At 35.1% G+C, this 26,584-nt stretch overlaps 4 protein-coding genes across 4 annotated transcripts in view; all 4 read left to right on the top strand.

Annotated features, from left to right (window-relative positions):
- The first annotated feature begins 307 nt into the window (after window positions 1–307).
- On the top strand, window positions 308–5,850 carry LOC118261987 (uncharacterized). Its single transcript, XM_035573067.2, has 8 exons — window positions 308–599; window positions 686–850; window positions 1,791–1,927; window positions 2,413–2,498; window positions 3,213–3,398; window positions 3,838–4,086; window positions 4,338–4,629; window positions 4,709–5,850. Exons 1-8 carry the CDS (start codon window positions 478–480, stop codon window positions 5,560–5,562), a joined length of 2,091 nt encoding a protein of 696 aa, XP_035428960.2. The 5' UTR covers window positions 308–477; the 3' UTR covers window positions 5,563–5,850.
- A 734-nt stretch (window positions 5,851–6,584) lies between these two features.
- On the top strand, window positions 6,585–15,796 carry LOC118261988 (pancreatic triacylglycerol lipase). Its single transcript, XM_035573068.2, has 11 exons — window positions 6,585–6,968; window positions 8,119–8,236; window positions 9,493–9,640; window positions 9,872–10,033; window positions 10,910–11,005; window positions 11,316–11,463; window positions 11,778–12,004; window positions 13,181–13,346; window positions 13,853–13,991; window positions 14,920–15,111; window positions 15,449–15,796. Exons 1-11 carry the CDS (start codon window positions 6,866–6,868, stop codon window positions 15,534–15,536), a joined length of 1,587 nt encoding a protein of 528 aa, XP_035428961.1. The 5' UTR covers window positions 6,585–6,865; the 3' UTR covers window positions 15,537–15,796.
- Window positions 15,797–16,322: 526 nt separating this feature from the next.
- LOC118261861 (THUMP domain-containing protein 1 homolog) lies at window positions 16,323–17,598 on the top strand. The gene has a single exon (XM_035572869.2). The coding sequence runs from the start codon at window positions 16,479–16,481 to the stop codon at window positions 17,373–17,375; it is 897 nt and encodes a 298-aa protein (XP_035428762.2). The 5' UTR covers window positions 16,323–16,478; the 3' UTR covers window positions 17,376–17,598.
- An 8,450-nt stretch (window positions 17,599–26,048) lies between these two features.
- LOC118282437 (uncharacterized) overlaps window positions 26,049–26,584 on the top strand; it is a 175,762-nt gene continuing 175,226 nt past the window's right edge. Inside the window, exon 1 of the mRNA XM_050701697.1 lies at window positions 26,049–26,158. The gene's annotated coding sequence lies outside the window, so the exon portion shown is untranslated. The remainder of the gene's footprint in view (window positions 26,159–26,584) is intronic.

The raw sequence follows: 26,584 nt of genomic DNA, 5'->3' as shown, positions 1-26,584 counted from the left end.
TTGAAATTTTAAATAATGCTGGGTTTGGGATGTAAAAATGATGGAGACTTTTTAAAAACACCCTCACGGTCTCGTTACATTAATAACTTAAACCTAGGGCAATACAATTTTGTATTATTATAATCACGAACTTGATACTAACAATAAGGAATGGTCACAGAAAGCTCTGCACAGACAGGAGTGGAAGGTGGGTGGGGAGGTCTTTGTCCTGCAGAGTGACGATCACGGCTAAAAGTAAAAATAAATAAATAAAATAAATATCGAATAGCGATAAGTATACTGTTGCGATATTAAAAATATCGACTATATTTATCGATAGGTAGTCCTATGAAAAATTACCTGGCTTGAATTCATCGATACTTTTTCCCCACTCCCTATCGATCGAGCAGAGTAGTCGGGGTCATTGAGCTGTGCTTGTCATTGTCACCACAGCTTGTCACGAAATACCATCAACAAAGATTAGTACGTTATTTCGAAATGGGTGATAAAAATGATTGCCAAAATATTGTTTATAAATCAACCCCGCCGCCTTCAAATAGAAAAATTCGAAATCCTTTCGACAAAGCCTTGATTGACAAGCTCCACAAGCCAATATGCAGGTAATTCATGGTGTTTTTTATGGTATTTTGTACGTAGAGATTCAACAGTCGCGAGCCAATTTCAAATTGTGAATATTTTGTTTTAGTCCGGGTATGTGCAAGATTTATAAGAAAAAGAGTAATGGATCATTTCGATGGGATATCGACCAGGCATGCACCCTGGTACCAGCAGACATCGTAGCTTGCAACAGTCAGTTTGAGCCGTCGCCTGATCCCGCTCTGGAGAAAATTGCTGAGGAAGCCACTGACAAGTAATGTGTTGTTTTATTTTACAAATTACGTTATAATTTTGTTATGTAGTATTTCTAGGTCCTTAGGGCCTTATCTAAGCTGTATTCCTTGATGCTTGATACAATTTCGTGTTAGTTTTTTATAACACAGTGTGAGAGTCAAAGATCTGTGATTCTGATGTGATTTTTTTTTCTATAGTTAAATAATGAAATCTATGATCTGAAGATATTGTATTAAATGTTAAAAATATGCCTGGAAAACTGAATTTTAAGTTACTATAGTTTACAGTTATATTAAAGTGAAGTTTGTTTGTGTGTTTAAATTAATTTCCTAAATTACCATTATTATACCATTCAGAAAACATTTAGACATTCTCAATTTATTAGGATAAAGTTGTACTATTATTAATGTCCTCTACACAGGGCATCCTAGTGTGGGCCCATAGTCAATGTTTTTATTTCATTAGTTCACTCACTCAATGTTTACCATACTTATGCATGATCCTTGTATTGCACTTGGTATTCGAACTCAATTAAATTATTATAACTACCCAAGTTAACTATATTGTTATATAAATAGAGTATATGGCTTGACAATATTATGTCCTTGCTTGGTGAATAAGTCCTTTAGCTGTATCCTACCACCAAAGCATCTTTTAGCACAACCTAAAGACCACATGAGGAATACAACTTAGTGATGCTCTTCTACTGATGTGGAGTGTCAGTGTGAATCAAACTCTGTAAACAAAATAATGCATGAGCAACATCAACATAAAATAATCATGTGTATTTTGTTGTGATGATGATGAATGATAATTAATGATAAGCATGGTATTAGTTATAAAAAAATGATTGTTTTGTCTGTCCTCAGAATATACTTAAAATTTGGTTAAATTAACTAAAAGCAGAGTGTAACATAAATGTTTTATCATAGCACTAATTTATGATTTATAATTTCCAGATTTTTCTCACAAGAAATGGTAATGCCAAGCCCATTAATAGAATCCTCCAAAAAGGCTAAACCTTTGTTACAAACATCTATTGAAGCACACATTCAAGTAGACAGTATAATCAAAGAAAAAGTTATGACTAAAGATGGTAAGTTTCTCATTTATATTAATAAGCATACTTATAACTTTGTGAGTATAATAATAATTCATTTATTAGTACAAATATTCATATTCGGAAATATTCACACTTTTTGACAAACAAAAATTGGAAATCTTTGATGTGAATATGAATGTCTGTCAAATTAATTATTTTTCTGTCATTCTTAAAAATAAATATTCGCATTCGTGAATGTCTATATTATGAAATTTGTTACATCACTAGTACCCATAATTATGCTCATAAAACATATGCATAAAACTGTTAATATTAGTTTGCCAAATTATATAATGTGCCAATTCATTTGGCTGTATAGTTATCACTCTCTCAGCAGTACTTAACTGCAGTTTTTCATTATGGAAGAGTTGCATAGTTATTGAAGAGTTGATTGTCTCTTCTTCCTCTAATAGAAGGGAAATTGTAAACATTATCGATTAACTAACTGGGTAAAACCATAATACAACTTAATATTTTAGTTTCAGCTCAGACAGTACTCACCTTGCCACCAGAATTACCACCAGAGTTGGAAAAACTGCTCCAACCATTCTGTACTTTTACACAGGTAATTATCAACATCATATTATGATACCATACAATACATTTTAAATTATTTGTATGACAAATAAGCACCTAATTAATTTTACCCCATTTATATTCTAATGCTTCATGTAACAGCCAATAATAGGTACATTTTAGTAAGTGTCAGTTTTCCTGTTATTTATTTGCAAATGAAGATGGCTTTGTTTAATTATTTTTATTTTAGAATGCAATGTAATTAATGGGGTAATGAAAGCAATTATTCACTATAGTTGAATGTAACTTTATTACATATGGTACCACATTGCCGTGTTAATTGATAAAAGACACTGCATAATGAATGTAAATGATTAGTTTAAAGCTTATAACTACTTATTTTTAAATCAAATATTAATTTAAGTATTGTATTTGACCAACTGCTCGAAATAGCAATCTATCTTAACCCGTTGTACCTATGTTGGAATGCAGATGTACGCGAGACACAATATGTTTTCTAAAATTGTTGTGTCAAGTTTGCTTTACGTTTAACGTAATCGAAACGAAACCGCGTCTAGCGCTGTGATTGGTTAGTTCATTCGAGCCGGCCAATCGCAGAGCCAAACGCGTTCGCGTTTCTATTTCGTTAAATATAAAGCAATCTCGTACTAAGAATACAGTTAATTACTGATTACGGCCGTATCTATATCTAAGTATACAAATAAAATGAACCTACCTAAAGCATTATCTATGACATTTCCAGGAGCAAAATATGTCTGGTGAATATGAAATCACGGCGAATGGGTCGTTACGTCGCAAGTTGTTTTTCGAAGAGCACAGTGATATGGAGCACTATGACTCTGAACAGTCTGATGATGAGGTCCATGAGCAACAACGACCTCCTTCGACCTACGAGGCCCACATACCTATAGTGTTCAGTCCAGATCTCGTAAGTAAAATATAAATAAATCTTCAAAAGGCATGTATGTATTTATAACTATTCTGGGGTTGAGAGTGTTCAAGGGTAGTATATGGCTACAGGTTGCTCGATCAGGTTTGCCGCTCGAAAACTTAAACAAATTACTTACATTCTATTAAAATATTTTGATTTTGTAGTAACAAGTGTGACTGCGATCGCTGGTACAATGCCAGTTCGATTGTTTTTACTTCTCATTTTAAACTCTAAGTTTTTAAATACATTATGAATTGAAGACAATTTGAACCCCTATTTCTCTTCATAAAATAATAAGTTCGCAGAGCGTCGCACAGTCAAACTAGTAAATTGTCTGCTGAGCCAACTGAGTCAGCTTCGTTAAATCATAAAACATGATTAGTTTTATTTTAAAGTGTATGAGATTCCCATTAAGTTATGCACTTTCCTCCCACAGAGCCGGGACCTTGTATCACATGGCATGAAGCGTACTTTCGGTACGCCATTGAAGAAGGTATCAACAGGCAGCAGCAAGCCGTATAGAAACAAGATACTAGATGTTGTGGACTTTGGGGAGCCCTGCTTCAGTCCCATTGGGTTCAGAACTCCACGACGCACTGGGTCTGTGCAATGTCAGGGGTCGGCTACTTCGTCCTCCTTAGCTTCGATCTCGCCAGTCATGAAAGTGTCTTCAAGTGATGAAGAGGTATTTACATTTATTTTTACTTCAAATAGTTAACTTATCAATACATATAATAAAACAGTAATAAATAATAATATGTGCAGGTTTCCTCATGCTGTTATTATTAGCTTATAATAAAATCCTATATCTTTTGGTTTTTGCTAGATTTTAATGTGCACTCGTACCAACTTAAGATGCGCACCACGACACTTAACTTTTTACACTTTTTTTATTGTAAGACTTCGTGTCATTATAGTCATTTTTTTTATTTATAGAAAAACATCTTTACTTCACCTGAAACCGAAACTATGGCTACATGTCTGGACTGCCTCCATAAAGAACCGAAGAGCGAGAAGAAGGGACCTTGCTTCTGTAAACTAACACCGAACAAAATAAAGCGGAGTACGTCCCTGAAGGAGTCTCCTCCCAAACACAGGAAGAGTTCCTTCTCATTTTCCGAGAAACGCAGTCTCAGTATGTCGAGTCTACATCGCAGTCGCTCGGTTCAGAAACTGGACTTCAGTATGGACATGAGTGTTGATGGTTCCTTCCACAACCATTCCCAAGGTAAGAAGCACAAATCACTTCTTCAACTTAATTACTGGATTTTTATAATAAACTAACTTATGTTTCCAATTAATTTCAGCTGATTCAGAGTCCAGTTCGCCGAAGAAAGCAGAAGCAGCCTGGTCCCTTATAGAAGAGTCTAGCATTCAACATTTAGTGAAAGTTGAAACAGCAAAGAGTTTGTCAAACGAAATACAGTCGTCTACTAAGATTCACAGTGTTGACGTGAACATAGATGATACGCCAGTCAGAGGCAAATCAAGAGGCAATACACGCGCTCATGAAATTAGCAAAATTCGCGGACCGATGGCTCTAAGCCCTCTACACATGTCTCTAGATAATAGTTTAGATAATTCGGATAATCCACTCAGCTTGGAAGATAAAAAGATAGACTTTAACAAAGTTGATCTCAAATTATTGACTGAAAACATATCACAATTTGATTATACAGCAAACAACATGACCAAAGCGGGTGGTGATAGCTCAACTAGTTTTAAGAAAATAGATAGTGGATTTAATGAGAATACATTCTATGTAAACGCTTCTAGTTACTATGAAAGTGCCATAAAACCGTCAGAACTGACCGTGACTAATGTATCAAAGACTTGTAGCAATAAGAATGCTTTGAAAGAGATCTCTAATATAAATTGGATGAGAGTTGATAGTGGGTTTAAAGATGAAACATCTTCTGATGGTACACAGTTTTATCCTTCACACTGTGATAATTCTGTCAAGAAAATGTTTAATTTTTCTGAAGCAAAGTTAGAAGATAAGGAGAACTTGGTTGCTGAGAACTATGACAAGTTCTTGGGCCAAGCCGGTAACAAAAACGACGCAATGTCCATGTCTGACATCTTCAATGATGAAATGACGTTCAATTGCAATTTTTCTTCAACCCCATCTAAAAACAAGTCACGGAAAGTTCTTTCGTAATTTAGTTAATTTTGAGCTTGTTTTTAATACGATATGAACTTTATATGCATTTATATAGCTATATATTTAATTCTAGACTGTTTTTGACGTTGTGGATATGATCTCCATTATTGTGGACGATTTTTAGGAATTATGTATGATGAATTGATTTTGTAAGAGATAATGACTAAGGGATACTATTTTGCATGAATTAAGTAATTATTATTTTTGTGACTTTTGAGATAATGTGTGTTTACTTGGGTCAAGTAAAATTTAATAAAGTTTCAAGACTGAAATGATAAAAATTAATATGTGTAGTTTCCTTGGCTTGATTGATTTGTATGTAACTGTAGAATCACGAGGAATTGCGCGTTGTAGCGTCAACTGTCCATCACGAGTCTCGACTATTTGTCTTATGACCTCTTTAATTAATAGGCAACCGTATCTAGTAAGATATTATTAGAACTATTTTAAATTTAGCTCCGTCCCATCCTTCACAGTCCAGTGTGCAATTAACCACATACTTATACTAATCTGTATGTTTACTCAACAGTTAATTTCGTTAATTAGAGGTCACTATCAATACGACCGCTCAAAGTCCGTGCTTTGTTTACACTTATTTTTAATTAATTTATCTTATTTCTTGTATCTTAGGGTGTTTTTTCATTAATTAACTTATCTTGTATTCTAATTACACAACTTATTTTGGTCGTATTGGTATAGAATTTTTACTCTATAAATATATTTAACAAGTGATAGCATGTTGGTAGGTGCATTTACTACGTTACTTAATTAAGTAATAGTGTCATAGATAAAACAAAGCGTAAACGGACTTAATTATCCTTATTTACAAATCAGTAATTTAACGGTCATCTAATTGTGCATTAATAACTGATAATGGTGCATGTTCCAGCTATTAGTACACGTATACACAATCGTCGAGACTGTTCGTGCGTCAATCGTTTTTAACAAATAACCGAATGATAACGTTGTAACCTCTGTTATCGCCGTATCCCGGAACGTCTGCGAACTACGAGCGGTCGGGATACGTTAGGTAACAACGGCGGATACAGAGCGGTGCATTTACAACTCTCTATATAAACCACTGTCCGGCTTCACACATGTCATTTCACATCACACTTTGATGGTGACAATTAGCAACATTGGATTGTAAACTACTGGCGACACAGATCGTGTTTCACGTCGCTCGGACATTATTGATAACGTACGCAGTGACGTATACACGTGCGCTGCGGTTATATGAAGCTTTTTTCGATATAATATATTTTTTTTTTGTGAATCTAAGTAGTGAGAGTTCGTCAAAATGTATAACAAGACTAGTGCGACGCTGATGTTGCAGACGATAATGGTGTTGATGGATAAACAGAATTCTACCGATGTCACCAACTTCCCAAACACCTTTAATGGTTTGTTGATTTGTTTACTAAAATACCTATATTTAATTATTGCACTCCAAAAATTCTATACCCAAATTAAATTTCTTTCGAAAAGAGGTTTCGGGGTCAATGACTTCAAAATTTTGCAATGTCTTCATATTTTCTGCAAATAGATCCTCTACTACTAGTATAAAATTAATAATAATTATGTAATGAACTGCATGTTTTAATTATGTTTCCATATAAAAACTAGTGATAGTGGTGTTCAAAAATATATTATTATCACAATATCCGGTGCAAAAGGGCATGTGCGCGCAAATTTGAGACTATTGAATTACGCTGATAAAGTTCCAATAACTTTCGGTGTGTTTGTTACCGATTGCTTGTTTTTATATAGTTATGATAATTGTCATTTTTGTAATAACATCACGCCCATTTTACTGTAAGAGAAAAGTAGTAGTAGCACGTATCCAGCTAGTACACACGCTTTTCAGTAGTTATTAAGCTGTCAGTAATAAGGTAGGGGCAAACCTGGATAATACTAATCGAGATGCAAATCCGTATAAGTAAACAGTAAATGACCGCTTACATAGTATTGAAAATCTTTGGTCGACAAAGTGCGAGAAACGCCTATGGCTTATCCCTGTAGACTTCAATAAGCTACGATTCACTTTCATCAGGGGAGGCGATTATTTGCTACGATTGGTTAAAAAATCGTACCGACCGTATGTTCACTGTTTTAAGGCAATAGACCGGTGTTGCTAATCCGTCCGACTGAAGATATCCGTTGCTGAACAAACCAATGCCTCTGATCTAAATGAGGTTTTACTATGATCTTAACACTTGCCTTGCTGCTCGGGATCTGAGTTTGGGAGATGCTTAATGTCTAGTCGCATATTTAGAACATATTGACTATCCGGTTAGCAAAGTGACTGCCTGACTGGGCAACTGTCAAGGGTTAGACTCCCGCAACGAACAACTCTATGTGATTCACAAATGGTTGTTCCGGATATAAGTGTTATGTGTTAAAGGCACATAGCCTTTGTATGTTTAAAAATCTCCCATGACAGGGGAAATCCTAGTGTTTTCACGATTTCCACAATAATATAATATCTGTAAAATAAACCAATGAAGTAATGTAAATGTTCAATATTAATTTCTTATGTTTATATTTATTAAGATGATGCGGAGTTGGAGCGTTGTTACGGAACCTACGGGTGCTTTTCAAAGGCGTATCCTTGGACGGAACATCGGCCCGATAACTTTTTCCCTGTGGCACCAGAAGCTATGGCTGTTAGGTAAGTAACGTTTATAATTATTATTAAAACTATTTTGCTTCTTCAATGTGGGGAATAGATGTGGAGTATGTTGATAAATCAATATAAGAATAAGTACCCACTTTCTTCAGTGAGATATTTTGTGTAAACAGCAAAACTCTCACGTGGCCTGGGAAGTAATTGGCCTGGGAATGGAACTTGAGTCCTTTAGTTGGTAATCGTGCTTGCTACCGGTCGACCAACGCAGCTATAAGTAAGAGTGTAGCAAATAAACATGAAAAAAAAACCATAACTAGCAAGTCACGCCTTTGGAATCGAACCTGGTTTGCTATCAAGACATTTTAGATAGTTTACCATTTCTAGAATGTTCCAGAAATTAGATTATCCAGCATTTTTTATACCTAAATGAAAACAACACAAATAAGTACCTAAAGTTATATTGTTTCAAACCTTAGGTACTGTGCACTAATGAATAAACAAAAGTTTCCTCAGAGTGTTGTTTTGTTAATATTGACATATATTTCCTAGTTGTTATAGTTAGTTTTATAGTACCTACACCTTTTTAAACAGCTAGGAAATATCTGAATAGTGACATCATTTATCAGCTCTTCTATAAAATAAATTTTAATAAATAGGTAATAAACTATTTTTATGTTTTTTCGGTATTTGATATGTTAATAAAACGTCCTATTTTTGTGTGAGCTTTTATATAAATAAGTCGGTGCTTACTTAAAGCTAGCAGACCAAAGCTTTTAAAAATATAAAAAAAATGGCAAACATGAAACGGAATATTACATCCAATTAACATTAAGGTCAGATAGTAGGCGTGGCCAATAAAGTTTTATAACAAATTATGTCACATAATCCAGCTCAAATTGTTTACATTACCACAGATGAGCATTGATAAAGACTAAATCCAAAGACCTAATTAGTACATAGCGTCGTACATAAGATCCGCTTCGTGTTTACTATCTGTAAGTACAAGTCTCGGAACGATAACGACGGGGGCTCGTCCGTGACATCAATCAATCACGAACGGAGACAAAACAAATGTTTACGTCCCATAATTGCATAGTGACGTACTTATCAACTATTTTAAACAATCTGTTTTTATTTTCGTTGCATCGCATCCACCCAGTGCATAGTTTATTCGAGGTCTATTGACCTTTGAACATCGGACACGTACCCTTAATTTATTACAATTGATAATGACGGTTCAGTTCTCACATTAATTTGTGATAATGGTAAAGTAAATGCGCATGTTATTCTTGTTACAGATATCCAGCGTTTACTAGAAGAAATCGAAAGATACCGGTCCTGTTTGAGGCTGATAATAAAGAAAAAATTGCGAATGCGAATCTTGATCCAAGGGGACCGTTTTATTTTATCTCTCATGGATTTTTGGAAGGAGGACATAAACCATGGGTGAGATATCTAACTTATCTACACAGAAGTTACTAAGTAGAAGTACTTTAAAATTTAATTTAATAATCTAAATTACATTTTCCAAAAAAATGGAGTTCAAATGTTATCCTAATCTAAGTACATACATATTTTTAAATTCAATTTTGTTTATACAATACTTAAAATCCATAAAAACACTTTTATCATATCAAACAATTGGTATCTGTTTATAAAATTTATATTTTTTTGTAGATACAAAATATGGCGGACGCTCTTCTAAACCTGGAAGGCAATGAGGGAGCTACAGTCATCGTGGTGGACTGGCGAGGTGGCTCGCAACCTCCTTATGGACAAGCCGTGGCCAATATACGACTTATTGGAGTCATGACTGCACACTTGATACATAACATTTATGTGAGTATAGAAACATATAAGTACTAAGTAGGCTAAAAAAACTTTGTAGTTAAGTAAATACAGATTTTTTCTAAAAAAGAAGACAATGTTTACTGCTTCTGTGATGAGCAGAGATCGGAATAGGTGTATTGAATTGGGGTCACTGATCCAAAACGTATATATTAATATGGACATTCCTCCTTCCTCCAGTCATGTGAACTTAGCCTAAAGGCTAGCAATAAAATTTTTGAAATGTATTAATGTTTGCGTTTATTATTTAAACAATCGAATTCCGATGAATTCGATTGTTTTTAATATTCAACACAACAGATAAATATTAAATTTAGTTTTGATACCTTCATTTAAATTTTAAATTGATAAGTAATAATATAACTACCAACATTAACAATATTTAATTGGATCCGGAAATACCGGAATTACTTTCCGGGAAAATGGCTTATACATGTTATTCTTTCTATGTGCATTTACGGTACAAGTACCAAAAATCAATACACCTATCTCGATCGATCTCTGGTGATGAGGGAATAAGCTAACTGTCCGTTCGTAGCTTTATTGATTAGATGTCTACATCTACTGCCGAGTTTTCGTCGACCTTATCTACTTACATACTTCTAAATTATTCTTCTAGTTTTTTTGTAAGATATTTTTAACTAAAAAATCACGGTTTACTCACGTACATTAATGGAGAAAAGCTCTACTAGTTTCGAGTCACAGAGGGACTCATCATCATGAGCAGCGTGCGCAGACGCGGCGACGTCGCGCAGCCTACTGTAGACGCGCGACTTTGCCGCATAGTTAATTTAGAATGCCTCACGAACTATGATGTATGATAACTATGTTATAAAAATAAAAGTTATTTTTACTTGTTGTTTACAGGAAGTGCTAGGATTGCAACACATAGATAACTTCCATTTCATTGGACACTCTTTGGGAGCCCATTTAGGCGGATATTGTGGACATGCTTTACAAAAGGTAAGACATTTATCATTACAATCACACGTATTAAGCCACGACTTCGTCCAATGGGACCTTTATATAAGTATTTCCATTGCTGTCCAATTTATTCATGCCTGTTACTTTCACTTACCTGCCATGTGGGAATTGTAACGTAAATTGAAAAAAGTGAATATTCTGTTTAAGACAACAACACTCGAAAAATAAAAGAAAATCATATAATGTATTGTGATTATGCGTTAACTAAAGCAGTCAATGACTTAAATAATATTAAAGCAATTTGTATCTTCTTACCGATACGATAAAGCACATTTCATTTTCTCTTCAGAGGTTCTACTTGAAACTTGGACGTATCACTGGATTGGACCCTGCTTCTCCTTACTTCGCTAGGACCGTAACACTAGTCCGCCTCGACAGATCCGACGCTAAATATGTCGACATCATCCACAGTAACGCATTGCCGCTCTACTTCTCAGGTAATTTGAGCTTTGAGTAGTTGGAATAAAACACATTTTTTATTGTTCATTTTTTATTATGAAGTTTCTGCTGTATGCTATGCCCGAATGATTGGAAATGTTGAGTCCCTGTAACAAAGAAATATTTATTTATAACTCATACGAACACCTTGTTATTCTAAGTTATCCCTAATCCCAATAAGCATCCCAATAAGCAGGGATCTGTAGGTATCTGATTTAATCAGATCAGATTTAAATTGCTTTGATCGCTACTACAATCACAAAAAAATTACATTTACATTACCATAAAATTACATAACCATTCTACTTTACAGGTTTCGGTATGTCTGAGCCAATTGGTCATGTGGACTTCTACCCCAATGGTGGTATAACGCAGCCTGGTTGCAAGCAATCGAGCTCGCCCAACGGTGGATCCGGCGACTTGTCGTACCAACAGATTGCCAAGTTCGTCGGCTGCGACCACGAGAGGAGTTATGAGTACTTTATCGAGAGCGTGGCCCCTACATGTCCCTTCATGGCAGTTCAATGCGAGTCTTATGATGTAAGTTTATTTTGATTTTGGAACACGTGGTCACTATTATACACACAAAACACAAAATTGTATACAAATAATTATGACTGATTAGTATATGATTCTATTTGTTTTGTTCACGACATAGTTCAAAATACTAATCTGGTGAAATGTTTATAAAATACTAAGGAGAAGACATATAACTATATGTCTATATTGAAAATTCAGCTAACATATTGAACCGCGAATTTGATTGTCCCATGAAACAAATACTTGTACGATCTGCACATTTTTAGCCTGGTTTAGAAAACCATATTGCAAAAATTCCCATGTTTACAAATACATTCCTTGAATTTGCGTCATAAGAAAAACCCAAGTGAGTCTGCTTATAGGTGCAGTGGTTACTGGTAATCGTTATCTACCTTTCAATATACATGCGCAATAATAAACATTGCTGTAATATGTTATATATGATGTCATAGAAACATAAGCCCTACTCCCATTAAGCTCAATGAAGAATAGGTTGACTTATCTATCATAGTATTAAATATCGTCCAATTAAGAAAAGGTCAATTGCAATCAATTAAAAAAATACTTCTTATAGTTATCTTAGTAAAAATAAACAATGTTTTGTCATTGGTGTTTGACGTCATAATATAAGGTATCTCTTATTTTATTTTTTGGGCAACCCGGATGTAGGGGTGTTGGTTAATAATTGCGCAATGCGTTAAAATTTTAGTCGAAATTGTGTTTTTTTTTTTTCATTACGTTGCACACCTAATGCGACACGAACAATGCACTCTTCTGAATTTGTTAACTTATCCCTACTTTGCAATTTAAATACTTTTTGATCTTGAGAGATTTTGATGTAAGATGTAAACTTGTGTTACGAAATATACAAACAGACTAACACATTGAACTACGGAAAAAAACAATGTATATTTTCGCATTTTTGTTTTTATCTAGAAATATAATATGTATAGTGTCTATAACTTATTATATTTGTTTGTTTGAACGCGCTAATCTCCGAAACTACTGGCCCGATGTGAAGAATTCCTTTTGTGCATTTATCAAGGAAGGATATGGGCTATATAGAATCCCGTTACGATCTATAGGAATCGAGCAATTTGGGTGAACCGCGCCAAGTAGCTAGTATATTTGACAATTTTAAGTAAATATTTTTATCCATACAATAATTGTTTCCAGGCCTTCCTAGCTGGCAACTGTACGAGCTGTGACAACCATCACTACTGCATTCCAATGGGGTACCACTCTTATGGCATCTACAAGCGTCTACAGGCGGGCGGCCTTGTTGATACCAACTCCAATATTGCGCTGTATGCTCTGACGGGCAATAGTAAACCTTTTTGCCGTAAGTATATCTCTTAACTAACTTAAACTAACGCCCGAATACACAAACGTTACTTAATTTTAAGTTGTACTTAAATATCGTGCTATCTCTGACATTTTATAAAGAATTGATAGTGACAGAACTAAATTTGAGAGCGTCTTAAAATTGAGTAGCGTTAGAGTATTCGGGCATAAGTCTTTTATATATTATAATGGAAGAAATGGCTTAATGGACATTATACGTAAAGCCTTTTGTAGGCAATCTTATATATTTTTTTTGAATTTATAATGTCGAAGCTCTTCTCAATATTAGTATGGATCCTTGGGTTATACTTGATTTTGGGCATTAAAAATATTGCAAATTCAGTGACGACGTTCGGTGTAAATATGCTGCTTCTTATTCCTACGAAAACCTAACCCATATAAAATAAACAATTTATAATGTAATCCTAATTTGCACACCAGTTTATTTAACATTTTATTTCTTTTTCTTCAGTCATATTCAAATAATCTTTATCCATATTACAGGAGTACATTACGAGGTGGTACTCAAAGTGGCTAACACTACAGCGAGCATCACTCACGGCCCTGAATCTGGGAAGCTATCCATCACACTAGTCGACAGAAACAACAACAAGAGCGACCACATGTTTTTGGAAGAAGAACAGTAAGTGCAGTGTATTGTACCTATTAAATATGTTTACATTTGCATTTTCATATTCACAATTATATTTGGACGGTATGAAATGACTAAGAACATTTATTTCGGAATCAACGCTCTTTATAACCGAGTATCCTATTTCATATCCAGAGATGTACATATATACCTAGGGTTCAGAGATAGATTCTAGATTTATCTGGATATCTAGATGAGTAACAACTATCTTAGTACATTTCCAGACAACGCCATATGTAGAAAATGTATGTATATAGGTACTGCCTTTATATAATTCCCTATCTCTCGTTTCGGGTCGTTTGATTTGACAAGATAATATCGACAAGCATAAGGATGTTTATAATATTATGAAATAATTTACGCGTCTGTATACTATAAAAAGAATTTTATCAAACAATAGTTCTTATAAAAACAAACTCCGAGTGTGTGGCAGTAGGTCAATTTTTTTTTATGTAATATGCGTCATATTTTTTTGCTATATGCGATTTCTATTTTAGTGCAATAGTGCTATTACAAAAAAATATTTTTTGATGTTTACTAGCTAAATGTATAGGAAAGTAAAAAGTATGTTATAATAGGGACCAGCTTCGTATAGTAACTACAACTTCAGTTGTAGAAAGTACTTTTGTTGTACTCAAAATAGAGTCATTTCGAATAAAGGAATTTCTAGTCTTACGATAGTAATATACCACGTAGAGAATATAGGAACTTAAAGCGCACTAAAATCGAGTATAAAGTTTCTAATAAGGCGCTGCTTTTTTTAAACCTTGGCCTTTTCATAAATTTTGTTAACTTCTTTTACATACGTACATGACCTCACGCCCATAGGGGTAGGCAGAACTTACATACTTCTTTCGCTTCATCAACAGTCATTATTTTTCGTAACTTCTTTTACTAATTAATAATTACTTTTCAACAGAAAGTTCTACAAACCGGGTGTGATCGAGAAAAAGATGGTGGCAGTGAAAGATACGGGCCATCCTCCAGTGTTTGTGATCGTCGAGTGGAAATATGAGACGAACTTGTTCAACCCCATGACTTGGAGACTGTTGAAGAGCCCAAGCATCTACGTCGAGTATATGAAGCTGTCATCGATTGAATATAACACAGAGTAAGTTTAGTTTTCTCATCTCTTTTTTTAAATATTAAAATACTGTCTTTTAAATACAGCTTCGCGCTGTGCCGGTAAAATAGCAATAGCTTATAAAAAGAAAACAAAACAAATTAGCTACTAATCGTCTAAACAGTATGGTTTATGAACTTACACATCAATTTGTACAACCTTTTTGCCCTATCACAAAATAGGAAAGAGTTTTCATCTTATTAGAACTGTGCTCGAAGGAGTAATTCATTACTACATTGTATCAGTCCCAATTTTGGATATTTAGGCTTAAAATAACTTTGTCAAGTTTTATGTTGCTAATAGATGATTTTTTTGTTCTTTTCAGTATCACAGTGTGCCCTAAGCGGAATAAGCCAGTCGTCGCCAACCTGCCTACGATAATGAAGCCCAAATATTGTAAATTTAGTAAATAGTTTTATAAGTAAAACTTGATGTTCCATACACGGAATTTATAATTCGGACAATGCACTTAAGACAATGCAAAATGTCTACAAAAAGTATTCTAATAGTATTTTAATATTTACATTTATTTTAGTTTATAATGTATAAAGATTTAATGGAGTAGGCGCTAAGCAATTTATATTATACTTTTTTTATAGTAGTAGAAATTGTAAATAAGTGACTATTTTTGTTAAACGATTTTAATGTAAATAAATGATAATCGCAATTAAAATATGTTTTATTATATTATCTGATTTCACAAGTCTACTTAACATACGATTAAAATTTAAGAAAGATCATAGCTCCTTTCTTCATATTTATTAAACATTTGTGATTAGTGCTGTTATGGATATTTTGGTGCAAGGAACAAGAAATTAACAGTAACTGTTAATTTCTTGATAAATTGTTTATTTACTTATTAAGAACCATCCTTGCGAAGTCTTCCTATTAAAATCTGTCGATTTTATACATGCACGTCCGCGTACACCTACTCGGGCACAAGAGAGAATTAATAATAAGTTAATAAATAGTGATAACGTCGGTGATTTATTTGTAAACAAAGTGTAGCAATAATAAAATTTGCATGACAAAATTTCATCTCTTTTTCAGTTAAAAAGTAGTTGTTCAAGTTCTGTTTATTATTTTCTCTTTTTACTTTTTGGCTTTTAGTTCAATATATCGATTAAATGAATACCATTAGTCGATTCAGTGCTTGAAAGTCCATCACTAATTTTGACACTTTGATGACATTTCAATGACATGACATGACATTACGTTACGGATGTTGATGTTGTGTTATTGAATTCATAATCATATAATTCGACTCAATACGTAACACATAATATTTCGTTATATCATCACAGTCCGCCATCATAACCATATTGTAACTGCAGCGAGTGCTTTCAGTATTAATTATGAGTGATACGCGGAAGAAGAAAAAGTTTTACTTTCGTAAACGTAGAAACAAATACTTCTTGGAACCCGGCTTCAAAGGTTTCTTTTGCACGTGTAACTTCAGAGAAAAAGACTGCGTGAAAGAAGTGTATAATCTGCTGAATGAATATGCTGGCAAGTTGTATCCTGATCTCGGCTTGGAGCAACAGTCAGCTGTTCCTGAATCTGCAGCGGCTGAAGATAAGACAGACAGTGAGTCCGAGGAAGAGACTGACATAGGAGATATGCTGAAGCGAGAAGTGGACTTACTGAAGAAAGAGTCTCAGAAATCTCTGAAGCACAAAAGATTCCAGGTAGTGGAAACAGGTGCATCCAACTGCATTTTCGTGAAAACAAATTTACCTAGTCCAGAAGAGCTGACCACAGCCATAATTAAAGATTTGGTCACGACGAGACTATCAAAAACGCGTCATGTGTTGCGTTTGCTACCAATAATGGCGACCTGCAAGGCCAACTTGCCAGACATCATGGAGTGTGCCGGCAAGCTGTTTGATAAATACTTCTTGAAACAGTCATCATCATTTGCCATCATCTTCAACAAACGCTTCAACAGCAGTGTCTGTAGAGAGTTGATCATCAAGGAATTGGCCGAGATGGTTGTCTTGAAAAATGCGAACAACAAAGCGGATTTGAAAAATCCTGGACTCTGTATAATAGTGGAAATTATAAAGGGTATTTGCCTGCTAAGCATTGTTGATAATTATTTTACTTATAAAAAATATAACTTGAATGAGCTGTCTAAGGAAGAAGCAACAAATGATTCCGAGGGTACTCAAGCGAAAAAGTTCAAAGGCAATGGGACCGCATCAACTGAAGAAAACAAGGATAATGGAGTCATGAACTTAGAAGTCACTTAGATAGTCTTAATACTATTGTTAATTATTGTAACTCAGGTTATCAATAAGCTGACCATTAATGTTAAGTCTTTATCTTATATTTCTACTCTACTTGATGTATTTGTAGTCCTATTTCTAGGCTCTACCTAGAACATCGATACCAACTCTTATACCAAAATTTGTCTTATACCTAAATTTTTTCATAAATTATTATAAACCCATATTAAATATACATGTGAAGTAATGTTTAGTTTCAATATCAATTACCTATTCATTCATGAGAAGTGATTTTATTCTTGGTTACGTAAAATAAATGACTCGAGGTCGAAGTTACGTAACTGGGCGTAATAACGAGCTGTTAAGTAACTTTATGATATCTACATAGTACCTATTGTCGTTACATAATCAACAAGCGACAGGCTGGCGAGGCTAGCCGGTCGGGGAGGCGCGGCATGTGCGCGCGACCGCAACACGTGTTTGAAAAACTTTGACATACGTAACGGGACTCGAAACAATTTATAATTTCGTATAGGACATACTTCTTGTTAACTCTCTAGTTATCGAATATTTTAAATAAATAAATATTAGCATAATAAAATGTAAACGGTACTTGGCGGTATTGCGTAAAAAGTTTAGATAAGTTTCAAACCATTTCCGCCGCTTATCTGTCATCCAGTGCTTTACGTAATTTAAAGCTTCGCCAACAGATGTCTCTTATCGCAACGTTCTAACTAAACCAAACTTAATAGTGGAATTCTGTACAATTAAAAACACATTTTATAATTATTGATATCCAAAAAGATAAAGTTAATGTTTAGATTATTTAAATATGTATTAAAAAATATACACAATAACCTCTTTGAATTTACTAGATGTCGCTAGTTGTGCTCATTTTTGGGGCGTCCTACCGCCTTTCATCGTTTGTTGAAATATTTTACTATCGTTTAATTGGTTAGTATTGGATATTAAATATCTACTAACTAAAACGCCTAAATATTGAATTTAAATTTAAATTAACGTTGATGAGCTTTTATAAACTTGGTAGCTGATATAAATCAATGTTCTTATGTCTTTATATAGGTCCCGGAGATACGGACTGCCTTGTGAGTTACCGGGGCTCCACCTTGAAAAGCAGGAGTAGGAACGTTCCTACTCCTAAAGATCAGCTCGTGCTGATCTTTACTCAGTGTCTGTCACTCCCTCCGCCTCGCGCAAGGCTGTCATTGGATGCTTTTCACCGTTAAAAAAAATTATACAGGTACACGACAAAATTCTTAAAAAGCTAAGTACCTACTTAATTAAATAATCCAAGAAACCTAAATAAGCAGTACCTACCTACAAATGTAAAGCTAGCTACTTATTATAATTAAGAAGATTGACATAAGCACTAGATAACTAAGTATATAATTAATAGCAAAATGAATTTCCTATCCCACGAAGAACGAAAGGAGATTTACAGTATAGATCGAGCTATCTATTCTCTCGCGTGAGCTGTAAGAGCGCTAATGTAATGGGCTATTTTGCACTATTACCTGACTATCTAAACCCAATACGTTATTTGCGTTACGTGACTTATGCGCAATGGATGTGCCTTGCACTTTGTAATGGAATGGAAGTTTCCACTTCCACACGGGAAATACATTCTTTGGAAACTTTTGCTTAGGAACCTAGGATGCTACTCACGTGTTGTAGGTAAGTAAAATTAATACAAGAAATACATGGGTTTTTATTTTTACACGTGTTCATTTTAACTTGATACTTTTTATTTGTTAAAGAATTGACTAAGTACTGCCACCTTATAGGTAGGTCGGGCGCAGCTACTTAACTAGGTACGTAAGTAGGTACAGTGCCGGATTAAACCTAGACGGCTCCCTGGGCAAGTATCTCATAGGCGCTTCAAATTTTTTGACCCCTTGGCACTAGTCTTTGGCTACGCGCATCAAGCGGCATCGAGGTGCCCACGCCCACTGTAACCTGGCGCCCTAGGCACTTGCCTAGTTTGCCTTAGGGATAATATAGCTCTGCGTAAGAAGGTGCCTGCTTATTTTAGAAATTGTTAGAGACATAGTATTACACTTAACCGACGAACATGCATGAAAAGACTGACGACTGTTGATGAAGCGAAATAGGTATGTAAGATTCGTAGCAATTGGCGTTCTATTGTCTCTGCCTACCCCCATGGAAGACAGGCGTGAGGTTATGTATGTATGTACATGGGATTACTTAAAATGATAAATAAAAGTCAGTTAAAAATACTTTTGTCTGCCAGCTACCTAATCTACATGTTGTAAATAATGCTACAATATAATAGACTAGATCTTCACAATTCATTAGCATTGATTTATTCTAACCAAGTAATCACCCCTCTACTATCATTAATTAGTCACTTAAAATTAAGAAAGAGTAATGTCTAACTAACTTCACTCAAGTTTAAGATGTTCTTCGAAGTGGAATAGATACTTACGTACCTAATTACCTATCCATTTCTGTGACTGAGAATTTCAGTCAAAGATAAAACGTAGCAGACAGTGCCTAAATAAAATTAGGTTGGCACGATAATGCGAAACCGGTAATTTGTTTCTTTTTTCTAGACAGAGGCCGCCTCCGTCGGAATGTGCTAGGACCGCCCTTCAATTTGGGAGTGGATGTTTTTTAATTTGTAAAAATGCAATGACAGACTCACACCGACTCAGTAATTGTTTGTTAGAGTAGCCAATTAAAAGTTTCCAAGGGCTGCCGCAATTGGAATTGAGCCAAATACTTCTGTAATAAATTGCTGTCCGTGATAAGAATACTCTAACAATATAATTTGTTCTTTCATAGTGTGCGGGCATGAAAAACTTTGGGTTGTGGAAGGTAATGAATTCCTGATGTAGAACCGCAGTAAAAAGACCGTCCGTAATGGATTGATACCTTCCTAACTTTATTTTTACTCAGTGGGAATACCGCGTTTATCTTAAGAATGAATTGCATTAATAAAAATGTTAGTCTTGGACCTGGGACCCAAATGACTTGTGTTATGATGGTTAATCAATTTCAACGATGTACCTACCTATATTGTTAAGGTGAATGTGTAAAAACACAATGTTGAATCTTTAATGTGCTATGCTATTTAATAATATAATGTAGGTACTTTTTTAAGGGGTGAAAATCATCCAATGACTTCTTCCGCCTTGGGCGAGGCGAGAGGGAGTGTCAGACTATTACTGACTAAAAACCACCCCGTTCCTACTCTTGCTTTTCGAGCCGGAGCCCCGGTAAACCCGCTAGGTAGTCCGCAGCCTAGGTACCTACACCTAATTACTTACAGTACAAGAAAACACAAACAGAAATGAGAGATCATACAGATCTCGTTTTCTGTTCGCTATCAAAGTCACGTAGACGTAAAGAGCTCTTGAGTATTGGAATCATCATTGAAGCCCGCAGAGATCAAATTTGAGGCTGGAATCTTTATACTTGCGAAACTGTCTTATGTTTAGTAGGTTGAATGTTCTAGAGTTGTAGCTATGTATTTCATAATATTTGACTTCACTTGATGCGCGATTTTCAGATCATTGGTGATCTCGGAATTAGTGATTGTGGCTGGAGTATGGTGATAATCTCGTCGGCAAAATTACCGATGAAGAGAGGGAATTACATTACCAGTTAACTGCGATACGAAAATTAATGAAAACATATTGTAGTTATTATGTACTAAGTAACGTTTTTCTTTTACATAGGGAAGCTTTACTGTAACACATATAGAAAATCTTCTAAATTTTTGAAGGTAAAAGATTTTCGAACGTAAAATGACGTCATACTAAAAACACAAACAAATAGAACTGAGATAGAAAAGAATCAATATGTTCAATGGTGACCGCTTGGGACTCCGGAATTTAAATAGCGTCTGCCTAAAAATAATGTTTCATGTCATATAATGGTTTTTGAATAAAAGGGTGGAAGTCAACGACCATGGATGGCCGTCGTGTCGAAGATGACCCTACTAACATTCGAGATGAGTCTAATTCGAATCATGCGGCAGTGGACATCAACTAATGACATCCCTTGACGGTCGTTAAGGCTGGCTCCTCGTTTTATTTTTTCCCTTGAGTGACTAAGTCAGCGAGTTTCCTTTTACAACGGTCTCGTTTTCACGCAAACTAGTGAAAATTTCTCCGCAATAAATTGACGATGTTTACTACTTTAGATGACAGATGAATACATTAATTGTTGTTTATTTTATGATACCTATGTAGAATTTACGACTACTCAGTAATTGAGATTTGCGTTTTGGAAGATCTTGTACCTGTTTAGTTTTTTTTTATATTTCAGCTAATTTTATTACCTAGTGCTGTTAACAGAGTATGAAAAGGTAACAGATGGACATAACTTACATAAAATTTGTAACTTCACTGACAAGCTCAACCTATTTAGCACCTAGCCAACCTAGCTTTAATTACAGACAGACTGACGGACAATTCAATTTGGCGTTTCAAAAGTGCCTAATTTAGGATTCATTGAAATAAATGCTTTGACTTTGACTGTTTTAATTAGGTACTTAATTAACTTATTCATCTTTCAAAACATAATCAAAAACACGTTTTGTTTTGAGTATAGTCATATGTAGATACAAGTTCAACGCAAGTTAGTATATAACTACGTACTAGCATCTACACTTGCACTTCGTTTTCCATTGCTACATAAAGCTTGACTTGTGAATAATGGAACACTGTACTCAAAACAAAGCGAGTTGTGGTTAAGCGGAGGTCGCACCGACTACCATACTTTCCTTTTGAGACAGTTAACTTGCATCCTTGGATGGGTGACCATCTATTACTTTTTAAATTAAAGTTTTTAGACATATTTTAACGTATTTTAATGGTATTATTTTTAAACCCTACGATTTTCTCTTATGTCGTGGGTGCGTTTACAAACATAAACTTTACATACATATGACACCCAGACACGGAACAACAATTGAATCACACAAAGAGTTGTTACGTGCGGGAATCGAACTCACGACACGATGCACGGCAGCCAGTTGCCTAGCCACCGCACCAACCGTGCAGTCTTAAGTAGTCGTAGTGCAGTAAATTTATTGATATTGTGGATAATTTTGATGGATTAGGATAGGTAGTAGATAGTAGATATTTGTCATCTTTAGGAAGTGATTTCTAAATCCTTCTGTACAATTCAAGATGATGACGATGATACCTAGTCACCGGAGCCAGCTTTTAGTTAGCGTAGGTCTTCCCAGATGGCAGTATAGTTTGTGTTTATCTTTGTTTAAAACCAAATCAAATCAAATATTCTTTATTGTGGATTGTAATAATCAAATATTCTTTATTGTGGATTGTAATATTCTTTATTGTGGATTGGTTGTTGAACATAAATCAATGGTGTTAATAACATTTTAGGACCAGCTATGTCCTACTCTTATAGGACGTTTATGTTAGTGTTAAGCCTGAACTGCGAAAACATGACATAATTACGTTCCAAGACATCAATATACATATGTCTATTTTCTTAATCACTACAAGAGGTAACTAGATAACCCATTACAGCTGCATCCTGTGACTTGTAAATACACGAGAGTTAATCTTGCGCCCGTCAGATCCATCTTCCCGCAAGTACATTTTACTTTGATGTAACCAAGTACGATGTGAGCACAACGTCGTTAAGATGCGAGCTATAGTTTCCAAGCATTGTCTTTGCGAACTAGCTTTGAGATAGATAAGAAGCTATCTGCTTATAAGGTCTTATATAGTTACGTTGATGTTGATAATGTTAGATTATGAATGTTTTACATACTCTTTTCCTTTTGTTGTTGTCATATTTGCAGTTTAATGTAATACTTTTACAAAGAGCTTTAAGTGTGGGAGAGCTATGCCTCGGCACGATTGGGCCGGCTCAATCGGAGTGAGACCACGGCGTCACAGAAAACCGACATGAAACAACGCTTGCGTTTCATTGTGCGAGTGAGGTGACCGGAGGCCCGATTTCCACTTCCCAATCCTCGATTCCCCAACAATCCTTAAATTCCTAACCTCCAAAAGGCCGGCGGCGATTGCTTACCATCAGGTGATCCGTCTGCTCATTTACCGGCTTATAACATAATAAGAATAAATAATAAGATTATTTGCCTGGATGATTGAAAACACGAGTGTTCATCAAAAAAGCTTTCGCGTTTAAGTAAACTTAAACTGTGGTAGTGTGGTATAGACATATCTTCATATCACGTGTGACAATGAGACACATTACAAATGAAATCTGGTTGTAAGATGGATAGTTACACAGTTACTTACGCTAATTAAAATTACCATCTATTGTATTAGGAGTATTGAGTCTACAGAAATGTGAACAGTTTTTGAAAATTCCAAAACTGGCTCTTACAATATCCAACGGATGAGATCCGATTTCCGTTAGTGAGCTCCGACTAGTGTTCAGGTGGGATAAGGAAATCGGATCTCTAAACCCCGAGTGCTTTCGGCAATATCTTTGATTTTTTCATAGCCTAGTGAATAAAATCCTTGTGGATGTTTTGCGAGAATATATTCCAAAACAGTTTTTGTATTCAATGGCTTGGAAGGGACCTATTATTTGTAATCATAAAATAAATGTTTGTAACACGATTTTGAGTTAGTAAGTAGCCAGGGAGTAGGACAGAGTTTCTCTTCAGTGTATGAGCTACGGTTAAGCTTGCGCCCGGTCTGCCAGCGTTGGAATAACAAGCACAAAACGGACACCGGCAAATCCAACCCAAGTCCCGGATTTGTAACAAAGTACGGCTTATTCCGCTCACTTCTACATAATATGGCCGAAACACTTGGAGCGCAGATGCTTGCTGCAGATTTTCAATGTGGTTTCAATTTCTTAGCGTCGTCTTTTCCCAGATTTGTGCGAGGTAAATAACGTACGTACGATGTAGGTTAAACACGTCACACACTCGAACATTTCGCTGGAGTAAATTTTGTTTGCGTTGTGGCGTGCACCTACTCTGTTTTTAATTAGATTATATGTGTTTGGTATGTGCTCTTGTATGTAAACTGTGTTTAATGTTTATTGCACTTAATACGGAGACCGTAATTTTAATTTAAAATCCTTACATGCTTCTTAGTTAACTGAATTATACATCCTACTTATCTACGAGTTTACCAGCCGCGCTCACAGTTCTTTGTTGTTCCATTTTACTAAAATTGTGAAAAGGCTAACACAACCGTGAACTCTGTTTATTTTTAATTTCCAAAGTGTTCCCAAAATTGCGCGTGAAACGCTCAACAAAATGTGTAACCACTTATGCATACAATTACATGCAGTGCATGTATACCATTTGCTGTCACTCTGGGAAAAATTAAAAACGCTTTTCAGTAATAACGACATACCACAATAGGCTGGATGTAAAGCACGTGCAATTTTTCACTATAAAAAGTAATATAACCCAATTCAGCGGCTTTACATCGCGACAGCCAGCCGCCAATTACTAGCCGGCAATTTGTCGTGTCAGCTGGATAGCGGCGCGGAGCGTGCGGGAACATGACACCATCAGTAGGACACCTCTCCACACTGTTACACGATCATGATCCGGCCGCGGAGCCGATGCGAAATATAGCCGCCGCGGCCGGTCCGTGTAATATTATATACAGATACACGTATATACGCTGCGTTTCGCAATCAATTCTCTAACCTCAGTTTTGTTTTGAATGGTGAGTGGGCACTGAGGCTTAGTAAAAAGTTTTCTACGAACTCCATTCATCAGAGTTCCAGTCCCAGTGTGCTGCGTATGTCTGATGGTTTTGCTTTGACATGGCCGAAATTGTTTGTAAAAATGCAGAGCGATAGTCGAGCATTTTTGTAGCCGTCGTTTTTGAAAATTAGGTACCCGTTGAATTGAGTGTACCTAACAGGATTTTTTACTGAGTTTATTTTCAATTTTCTATTCTAAAAGGTGGAAAACAAAAGTTCCTTGTTGTACTAACAAATGTAGATAAGTACCGGTAAATTATGGCAACTTTACCGGGCCCTTGGCAACTTTACCATACTATAGGTATTCGGTATAAACTCATTTATCTAAAAATCTACCCACTAGAATTCTGTTTTGTAATAGAAGTATTTTTTAGACATTAAAAGGAAATATTTACTATATTTTGCGTAGACGTAAGACTGCTATTATGCCAGTAATGGCCGTCACAATGTATGCGTGAAAATGTGCTAAAAGTTAGTTGTTCCTAAATTGTGCTTACAGAGCCTTAATTATTTGTCACAGGTGACTGAAATTTTGATCTTGTATGTATATTATAGTTGGGATTACTGTTGTAATGTCAGCAATTGCTTTTTCTTTAATTTATTGATAAATAATCGCTTCGGTAATGTTGACACAGGTTAGGTAAAGCTGCCACGGCCTGCTTTGTGGCAACTTTACCTACAGTTAGGGTTGGCAATAAATCTAGCATAAGTGTTTGTTTCTTGTTTGTGTGTATGTAACCATTTTCGAATACCTAAATTTCACAGCATAATAGTGAATATCCTGGATGATAAGTTATAATGTATTTAATAATACCTTTTGTTTTACAGCCAAAATGGCTCCCATGAAACAAAACCGCAGAAAACTCGGAGCTAGATACTATAAAAATTATACGGAAGTGATGTTAAAATTAGCTATGGAGATAGTGAAGTCATAAAATTAAAAAGTCAAGGATTAAACATAATTTTGTAGCCTTTTTTTACAATTTTAAACATAAATACTTAAAATTTTAGAACTTAATTTAGTTTAAAAGGGAATAATATTTATGTTAAAAATTTGTGCGTTTTTTTACTTTAGGTTTAAGGTTTATTAATTATTTTTTTAAATATACATGTCATAAAAAAATTCCTCCATTTTTGACAACCCCGAGCGTAAAAAAATATTTGTATGTAAATTACGATGAAACCCGTAGCAACTTTACCTACTGTCTGTGTAGCCGTTATCTTTATAGATTTCCTCATATTGTTTGCATTTTAATACGAAGTAGTCCTAGATGAAGCCCTCTGTACCTCAACAACTCTTTAATATGCAATACACCATGAATACGGCGCGTAGGTAAAGTTGCCAAAAAATTGGTATCTTTACCCATGTTGTTTTTTCTTTACTACGGCTAAAATAAGTGTTTGTATATAATGACGATTACGGTAAAGGGAGCCAGATAGACTACAATTCTAAATATATAGTTTTGGTTTCTATGCGTCTTATGGTGAAAAATATATTTCGTGTTTTG

Source organism: Spodoptera frugiperda, chromosome 20 (genome assembly GCF_023101765.2).
Source record: "Spodoptera frugiperda isolate SF20-4 chromosome 20, AGI-APGP_CSIRO_Sfru_2.0, whole genome shotgun sequence".
NCBI lineage: Eukaryota > Metazoa > Arthropoda > Insecta > Lepidoptera > Noctuidae > Spodoptera > Spodoptera frugiperda.
The sequence above is the reverse complement of the archived record's forward strand: the minus strand, read 5'-3'. Positions and strand labels throughout refer to the sequence as shown.

Excerpts from the sequence above, each read along its gene's own strand:
- LOC118261987 (XM_035573067.2), top strand. The coding sequence starts at position 478 with ATGGGTGATAAAAATGATTGCCAAAATATTGTTTATAAATCAACCCCG. Across the intron at positions 1,928-2,412 it reads AAAAGTTATGACTAAAGATG|TTTCAGCTCAGACAGTACTC; the intron begins GTAAGTTTCTCA and ends TTAATATTTTAG. Across the intron at positions 4,087-4,337 it reads TGTCTTCAAGTGATGAAGAG|AAAAACATCTTTACTTCACC; the intron begins GTATTTACATTT and ends TTTTATTTATAG.
- LOC118261988 (XM_035573068.2), top strand. The coding sequence starts at position 6,866 with ATGTATAACAAGACTAGTGCGACGCTGATGTTGCAGACGATAATGGTG. Across the intron at positions 8,237-9,492 it reads CCAGAAGCTATGGCTGTTAG|ATATCCAGCGTTTACTAGAA; the intron begins GTAAGTAACGTT and ends TTCTTGTTACAG. Across the intron at positions 9,641-9,871 it reads AAGGAGGACATAAACCATGG|ATACAAAATATGGCGGACGC; the intron begins GTGAGATATCTA and ends ATTTTTTTGTAG.
- LOC118261861 (XM_035572869.2), top strand. The coding sequence starts at position 16,479 with ATGAGTGATACGCGGAAGAAGAAAAAGTTTTACTTTCGTAAACGTAGA.